The sequence below is a fragment of the Camelus ferus genome, chromosome 22 (genome assembly GCF_009834535.1).
Source record: "Camelus ferus isolate YT-003-E chromosome 22, BCGSAC_Cfer_1.0, whole genome shotgun sequence".
NCBI classification, from domain to species: domain Eukaryota; kingdom Metazoa; phylum Chordata; class Mammalia; order Artiodactyla; family Camelidae; genus Camelus; species Camelus ferus.
The window spans coordinates 20,740,249-20,748,819 of record NC_045717.1 but is presented as its reverse complement, the minus strand read 5'-3'; the positions used below and the strand labels follow the sequence as shown (position 1 = coordinate 20,748,819).

General features: G+C 50.5%; 1 protein-coding gene across 2 annotated transcripts; it reads left to right on the top strand.

Annotated features, from left to right (window-relative positions):
• Positions 1–2,591: 2,591 nt before the first annotated feature.
• Positions 2,592–8,553, top strand: ICAM3 (intercellular adhesion molecule 3). 2 transcript variants are annotated; one of them, XM_032465608.1, is made up of 8 exons: positions 2,592–2,785; positions 2,870–2,990; positions 3,605–3,871; positions 6,386–6,694; positions 7,022–7,303; positions 7,561–7,815; positions 7,934–8,182; positions 8,363–8,521. In XM_032465608.1, the coding sequence occupies exons 2-8, from the start codon at positions 2,909–2,911 to the stop codon at positions 8,374–8,376; spliced, it is 1,458 nt and encodes a 485-aa protein (XP_032321499.1). In that variant the 5' UTR covers positions 2,592–2,785; positions 2,870–2,908; the 3' UTR covers positions 8,377–8,521. The 2 variants fall into 2 exon arrangements, with proteins under 2 accessions (XP_032321499.1, XP_014410284.1); XM_014554798.2 differs by having other exon boundaries at positions 2,593–2,785; positions 8,271–8,553.
• Positions 8,554–8,571: the final 18 nt, after the last annotated feature.

The following is an 8,571-nucleotide window of genomic DNA, read 5'->3' as shown; positions in this document are numbered from 1 at the left end:
TATGGACAATTTCAAACATATTCAAAACTAGGGAGAATAACGTAATGAACCTACACTGAACCAACAGTCAGCATCAACAGTTTCCAGCACCCATGGCCAACCTCGTTTCAACTTGACCCCCACCACAGGATCACTTTGAAGCAAATCCCAGACAGCATAGCATTTCGTCTGTAAAAACTTTGATAGATATCTTGAAAGATACCACCACAAACAATAACTACAATGTCATGATCACAACTAAAAAGTTTAACAATAATTCTTCAATATCGTTGTATAGCTTGTGTTTAGAAATTTCTCCGATGGTCTCTTCTAGATTTGGTGTTTGTTTGTTTACAGTTTCTTCAAATAAAAATCTAAGCAAGATGCATGCACTGCCTTTGGTTGGAGACAGGCTCCTTTAAGTTCTGGGTTCCTCTTCTCCTTTTTCCCCTTTGCAACATATTTGTTGAAGAATCTAGGCTGTGTGTCCTGCTGACTTGACCAGTCTGATGCCATCCTTGTGGTGAAGTTTAACCCATTCCTCTGTCCTCAAGTTGGCCAATCTAGGGTCAGAGTCCATGTCCAGTTTTTGGCAAGTCTATTTCACAAAAGGCATTGGGTCCTCTCAGCAGGAGGCACTCAGGGTCTGCTTATCCCTCCTTTGGTGGCACAAGCCACCACCCAGATCCATCAAGGATGCACTTTACATTTTCTAAATTTTTATTCCAAAAAAATTGCAAACAGAAAAGTTGTAGGAAGAGTACAGTGTATAGATTCCACAATCACCATGTTGCTAAATTTATTTATCATACTGTATCTCCCCATCTATCTATCCATTCCTCCGCCTATCCATTAATCCATCTCACGTTTTGGATACAAATCAAAATAGGTGGGTGTCACTTTATTTTATTATGGTGAAATATACATAAAATAAATTTTTACCATTTTAACCCTTTTAAAATGGTTTAAGTATACAATTCAGTGGCTTTAAATACATTCACAATATCCTATAATCAACATCATTATCTATTTACAGAACTTTTTCATCTTCCCAAAAAAGAAACTGTCCCCATTAAATATTAACTCCCCATTCCCCACTCCCCCTAGCCTCTGGTCCCCATCCTTCTACTTCCTCTATGAATTTGCCTTTCTAGGGACCTCATGTAAGTGGAATATTTGTCCTTTTGTGTCTGGCTTATTTCACTTAACATAATGTTTTCAAGATTCAGGGCTGCATAATTTTCCATTATATGGCTACACCACATTTTGTTTATCCAATCTTCTGTTGATGGACAGAATTTGGCTGGCTTCCACCTTTCGGCTAGTGTGAACCATGCTGCTATGAACATTAGTGTGCAAATACCTATTTGAGTCCCTGCTTTCAATTCTTTTGGATATATATTTAGGAGTGGAATTGCTAGATCAAATGATTTTATGTTTAACTTTTCGAGGAACCACCAAACTGTTTTCCATGTGGCTGTACCATTTTATATTCCCGCAGGCAGAGTACAAGGGTTCCGTTTCTCCACATTCTCGCCAGCACTTGCTACCTTCTGTTTTGTTTTGTGTTTTTGTTAGCAGCCATCCTAACAGGTGTGAAGCGCTATCTCATTGTGGTGTTGATTTGCATTTCCCTAATGGCCTGTGATGTTGAACATCTCGTGAGTTTATTGGCCATTTGTACAGCTTCTTTGGCAAAATATTTACTAGAGTCCTTTGCCTATTTTTGAATTGGGCTTGTTGTTGTTGAGTTGTAGGAGTTTTTTATAATCTGGACATTAATTTCTTGTCAGATATACTATTTATAAATAATTTTGATTTGGGTCTTAGTTGCTCTCTCTTGGCATCGCATGGGAAATGGATTTTTGGGGGGGCAGGGCAGGCGAGGAGAGATGTGATTGGAGAGAGGGTGCTCCAGGTGATAAAGGAGAGACGTGGCCTCGGGGATGGGGAGAGTGGATGAATGCTGGGTGCCTCAACAAGGTCCCTCTCTGGAGCTCAGGTCAGAGGCACAGGAAGCTGAGAAATGGAGCTGATGGAGGTGGGAGTGCCCACCTGACTCCCTAGTCCTTTCTCCTGGGATGAAGAGACTAGTTACATGGAGGGGAGGGCAAGGGGGATGGGGGTGGGGGTAAGGGCCAGTTACAAGTAGCATCCTTGGCAGACAGTAGCTCACAATTTTGCTGTCCCCTAAACACCCCACCTCAGCCCTGCACACAGGCAATGTGTAGAACTCACAAGGTCTTCAAAGATGAGGGGCCCTGTAGGAGCCACCCTAGCAGCCAACACAGAGCCTGCCACAGTCCTCAATAAATGCAGGCTCTGTCATTTTCCCGGCTTCACTCATCTTAGGGTAGGGGGTCCCTCATGATCACCCCCAAATCTCTTACATGCCCCCAAGGCACGTTGAGATCTCATTTTAATCCCTTGAGGCCCTGCCTAGAAGTCCGCCCACCGTTGTTTCCTTGCAAAGTTGCCTTGAAATCCCACCCTATCTCTTCAAGGACAGCGTCTGGATGTCCCCCATTAACTTCCTCTCTGAGAACAAAATGCCCCGCCTTCACCGAAGTTCAACAGGAAGGAGGTGTCTCACCACCTCCACCCACTTTACCCCTAACCCCGCCAGACTTTTCAGTGCTGCGAACAAAGGAAGGTCTGTTAGCACTTCCTGTTTCTGGGCCAGGGGTTGGCCCTCGGAAAGTCCTCAGAGACTCGCCAGCACCCCCCACCTCCCTAGGCCCCACCTGGGCCCCCCAGTTCTGGACTCCTGGGACTACAGAGTATCCCCCTGCCCCTTCAGGCCTAGGTAAGGTGTGGCCACTTCTGCATTCTTAACTGCGGTGGTTGGGCTTCCTTCCTCTCCGTGACCTGCCTGCTCCTTGGTGCCCAGCATCTCTTTAAGGCAACTTCCTCCTGCATCCTGGCCACCATGGTGCTCTCTGGGTTACTGTCCAGGGCCTGCTGGACTTCGCTCAACTACCTGCTTCTGATCGGCTGTCTGCTGCCCCCAGGTGAGGCCTGTCAAGCTTGGGAGGGCTGGAGTTGGCAGATGGATGGGTGGGGAGGCAGCCTCACACCCTGCTGCCCTTCCTGGCTGTGCAACACTTCTTACAATCAGATCTGCCAGAGCGCCCACCAGTGTCCTCAGGAGAAAGTTGTGGCTCCTTAACTCAGCCTTCAGGACTCCCTGAGGCCCAGCCACTGCATTTGATCTGTTCCTGTCCCCACCCCTCCAACATACACACACAAACACACACTCTCTCTCTCTCTTTCTCTCTCTCTCCCTCTGCTCCATCTGGATCCTTGATCTCTGCCCATGATCCTCCATCTGCCAGATCATCACCCTTCCTTTTTACTTGGATAACTCCTACTTAATCCTTTAAGACTGGCCATAGTGGTCCCCTCTTCCAGGAAGGCTTCCCTGACTCACTAGAGGCTGCATCAGGGCCTCCTCTGGCTTCCCCTGCCAGCTCTCCTTGATTTCTGATCCATCCCCTGTCTTCCTTACTATGAAGGCAGGGACGATCTAGATCTTGGCAAAAAGAGGTGTCAAATGGTGGTATCTGCAGATGAGTGGGTTGCGGGGCACTGGAACAACCAGCAGAGCCTCCCTTTGTTCCCATAGGTACCCAGGGGCAGGAGTTCCTGATGCGAGTGGAGCCAAAGGACCCAGTGTTGCCTGCTGGAGTATCCTTCTCAGTAAATTGCAGTGTAGATTGCCCCCACCCTGAACGCATCTCCCTGGAGACGAACCTACTCAAGGAGACGGTGGGCCGTGGCTTGGGCTGGGCAGCCTTCCATCTCAGCAATGTGACTGGTGATACCACGGTCCTCTGCTCTGGCTTCTGCAATGGCTCCCAGTTAGCAGGATCCTCTAGAGTCACAGTGTACCGTGAGTGGCTGTGCCTGGAGGTGGGACTGGCCTTCGGCAGTGGTAGGGGTAGATGACCAATGGTGCAGGGGAGCGGGGAGCCCTGAGTTTGCAGGAATGGACCAGGGCTCTGACCCAGAACTTGGACCTGGATATGTGTGTGTGTGTGTGTGTGTGTGTGTGTGTGTGTGTGTGTGTGTGTGTGTGTATGTGACAGAGACAGACAGAGAGACAGAGAGATACATCTCAACCATATGCCAGGGCAACAGCTATGAAATCTATTTATTTGGGTCCCAACAAGCATTTTTATTTATTTTTACTTAATTTTATTTTTTTCAACAGGCATTTTATTTAAATAGCTCATGTCTTTTTACTTACTACTTTTATTTTTATGGCAGATAACAGATTCATGTGGTTCCAAAATCAAAAAGTATAAAAAGGTGCAAATGTCAAATCTCCATTTACCTAGTGTTGGCTGAGAGTGGCTGCTGTTTGAAGTGTTGACACGTGGGTGCTCATTCAAAAGCCCTGGGATGGGGAGGTGTGCTTATGAGCCTCACTGCACACACAAGGAAACTGAGGCTCAGTGGGGTAAAGTCAGGGTCCACAGCTAGTGAGCAGAGAAGCCGGGAGTCCAGCTCCCAAGTCCCTGTTCTTAACAAGCTACGTCCTCCTCCCCAGATCCTAAGTCCACTGCCCCTTTACCAGATCGAGTCTCTCCATGTTTAAAATTTGAAAATTTATAGTAACACAATAGAGGGGAGGGTATAGCTCAGTGGTAGAGTGCATACTTAATATGCACAAGGGCCTGGGTTCAATCCCCAGTACCTCCATTAAAAAAAGTTAAAATAAATAAACCTAATTCCCTCCCCCCCCAAAAAAATAAAATAGCACAATAGACTAGAAAATAGCAGAGTACATCACTCATGGTACCTACTGCTTTGTGAAGCCTTCATAGAGGTGTCATATATGTGAGTAACTGAGTGTATGCTCCTCCTGTGTGTGCACCAGTATCTATATTTGTCTGTGTACCTATGTGTGTGTCTATGAGCATATGTATGTGTGTCCTTATCTCTGTGACTGTGTGCGTGTACCTGCGTGTCTGTGCATGCGTCTGTGTGTCTGTGTGTGCCTGTGTGTGCACATGTGTATCTCCATGAGTGAATGTCTGTAAATATCTGTGTGTCAGGATCTGTGCCTGTGTGCGTATCTGTGTGAGGGTGGATGGCTGTGTGTGAGCATACGTGGATGTCTGTATCAGTACATGTCCCTCTGTGTCCCTGTGTGAATTTCTGTGTAACATGTACATCTGCATATGTGTGTCTGTTTGCCTATGTGTGTATCTGGGTGTCCCTGTCAGTATGACTGCCAGATGCGTCTGTCTAGCATCGTGCAGGAGCCTGTGGGTCCTGGCTCATAAGAGCCCATGGTACTCATGTCTTCCCAACTCTATGTGTCACATGGAGTAGCTTGAAATCAGCCAAAGTGGGAGTATTTACACCAGAGAAACTGGCAAATGCTCCGTGTCGGGGCTCCCCAACCCAACTCCACCCCACCCCGAGAGCCCAAGCATTATTAGCATTTGCCAGCATACCACTAGCCCTTAACCAGGGGTTAGATGGGGGCCTCCTTGTTAAATATTCTAAAAGATGTTAAATATTTCCATAGCAGCCAGTCTGCAGGCCCTGGTATGACAGCTTAAGATCCAGCCTTGAGAGGTGCTCCCCAGAGGCCCAGGGCTTGGTATGTGTGCCTGCAGGGGGTGCTGCAGCTGCAGCTGGGAGAAGACCCAGCCTAGGGCTGCTGAGTCCCCCCAGACAATGCAGAGCGCCCTGAGAGGCTGCCCCAGGCAGGTGTACCGCGAGAGCCTTGGGCACCTGGGACTGATTGGGGCAGGCTGGACCAAGCTGTGGGAGAGGCCAAGACCAGAATCCAGGCCAGATACTGCGAGGGGTCAGGGGAGTTCCTAGTCCTGAGATCAAGGAGACAAGTGGACACATAGGTCTGGAGTTTGGGAAACCCACCGTCTAATCCCTGCTCTACCCTTCCCTGGGGTGTGTTCTTGGGCAGATCACCTCCCCCTCACATCTTTGGGCCTCAGTTTCTCTAGCCATAAAAGGTAAGAATCGTAGAAGAGATTTCACTGGGTTGCTGTGTGAATGGAGGTGGATGACATCTGGAAAGTCTAAGGAAAACTCAAACAGGAAATGTTATGATTTCTATTAACATCATAAGTGGCCATAAACTTTAGTCCCCTTCCTTCCTTTTTTTTCCCCCCTTAACTGTGAGGTCCTTGGGAACAATGACTTTTATTTCAATGCCTGGCAAGGTGTCCGACAAAACAGGAAATAATAATCATGATGCTAATGACAATAGCAAACATTTATACTAGCACACGTCTAAGCCCTGTAGGTTTATTAACTCAAAGTTCACAGTTCTGCACTGGGCCACCCTGGGCTCCTCTCCACTCCCTCGGGTGGGGTTTATGGGGCTGGCTGGTAAGTTCTTCTCTCCCTTTCACACCCCCCAACCCAGGGTTCCCTGAGCGCGTGGAGCTGGCCCCCCTCCCCCGCTGGCAATCGGTGGGCAGGCACCTCAACCTGAGCTGCCTGGTGTCCGGAGGGGTGCCCCGGTCCCACCTAGAGGTGGTGCTGCTCCACGGGGAGGAGGAGCTGGGCCGGCAAACAGTAGCAAACGAGGAGCCCGTCGAGGTCATGGTCACAGTGCTGGCAAGCAGAGACGACCACGGCGCCAATTTTTCTTGCCGCACGGAACTGGACCTGCGGTCCCAAGGGCTGGGACTGTTCCAGAACCATTCGGCCCCCAGGAAGCTCCGAACCTTCGGTGAGGGAAGGGACTGCAGACGGTGGGTGATGAGCTGTGCCAGAGTAATGGTGCCCTGGTCGCGGGATTCCTGAGAATGGGGTGGCCTGGACCTCAGGAGCTTCTAGGAAAAGATGCCCTTGGCTATTGGGAGGGGTAGCCTCAGATGGGAGGCTCGAGGCCGTAGGAACTTTTGAGAAGGCTGTGAGTGTGTGTCCTGGGAAGGGGGCGATGCGGGATGCAGAGTCTTGGGAAAGATGAACTCCTGTTTGGGGGATGAGTGTCATGGGAAAAAGGGCGTCCAAGGCTGTGACACCGCCTCCTGCTCACTCCTACCCTTCTTTCAAGCCATGCCCATGATCCCCCCGCGCCTCGCTGTCCCCCGATTCTCGGAGGTGGAAACGTCGTGGCCAGTGAACTGCACTTTGGATGGGTTGTTTCCAGTCTCGGAGGCCCAGGTCCAACTGGCGCTGGGGGACCAGATGCTGAATACCACAGTCATGAGCCACGGGGACACGCTCACGGCCACAGCGACAGCAAAAGCAGAGCAGGAGGGCGTCCAGGAGATTGTCTGTAAAGTGACCTTGGGGGACGAGAGCCGGGAGACCAGAGAGAACGTGACCGTCTATAGTAAGAGGAGGCGGAGCCAAAACGGCTCCAAGGCGAGGGGCGGGGCTTCTGTAGCCTGAGCGGGCGTGGCATAGGGCGCAGACTAAGCGAGAGAGGGGCGGGGCCTAAGTAACACGTGATGTAGAGCCTGAGCGATCCAAATTGGGCGGGGGCTGCAGAGTAGCCTAAATATCCCGAGGGGAAGGAGGCGGGAGGCGGCGGGGCTTGACTCAAGAGGTGTGTGGTCAGTCAACTCCAGGGCAATGCCCCGCCTTTAGACTTACAGGGGCCCATCCTGACCCTGAGCGAGCCTAACGCCACTGAGGGGACCACAATGACCGTGACTTGCAAGGCTGGACCCAGAGTCCAGGTCACGCTGGACGGAATTCCAGCCGCAGCACCGGGACAGCCCTCCCAGCTTCAGCTAAACGTCACAGAGAGGGACGACAGGCGCACCTTCTTCTGCTATGCCACCCTCAAGGTGCATGGGGAGACCTTGCACAGTAACAGGAGTGTCCAGTTGCGTGTCCTGTGTGAGTAGGTCACTCTGATCTTTAGTAGCGTGCTTCCTTGATTTGGGAAGACGACTCGCCCTTGCCCCACTGTACCTCGGGTGTGTTGGGTATGTCTGATCATTTGGCGATCCCACAGACGGCCCCAAGATTGACCGAGCTCAATGTCCCCAGCGCTTGACGTGGAAAGATAAGACTATGCATATCCTGCAGTGCCCGGTCCGGGGCAACCCGAACCCCCAGCTACAGTGTTTGCAGGAAGGCTCCAAGTTCAAGGTGCCCATCGGGATCCCATTCCTCGTCAGGTTAAACTATAGTGGTACCTACTACTGCCAGGCGGTCAGCTCACAGGGCACAGACAGTCTGACAGTGATGATGTACGTTCAAGGTAAGCCTAGGCGGGGCTTATTTATTCCAGTCGGGCAAACTCAGGAGGGGCCGAGACGCGCGTAATTTATCCTTGCTTTTTTACACAGATCAGAACCCCATCGCCGTTACCATCACCTTGGGGGTGTTAACTATCCTGGGCCTTGTGATTGCCACCGCGGCCTTATTGTACGTCTTCCGGGTGCAGAAGCGTAGTGACATCTACCATTTGAAGAAAAAGAGCTCCTGGCTGCCCCTCACGTCTAAACAGCCCGACGAGGCTGTGGCAGAGGAGTCATCCTGAGGCCTCGGGCTGCCGTGATACTGGGCAAAAACGACGGGAGTTTGGCTGTGTCCCCGAATTCCGCACTAATAAAGACTTTAAAACCCATACTCTGTGGCCTGACTCCA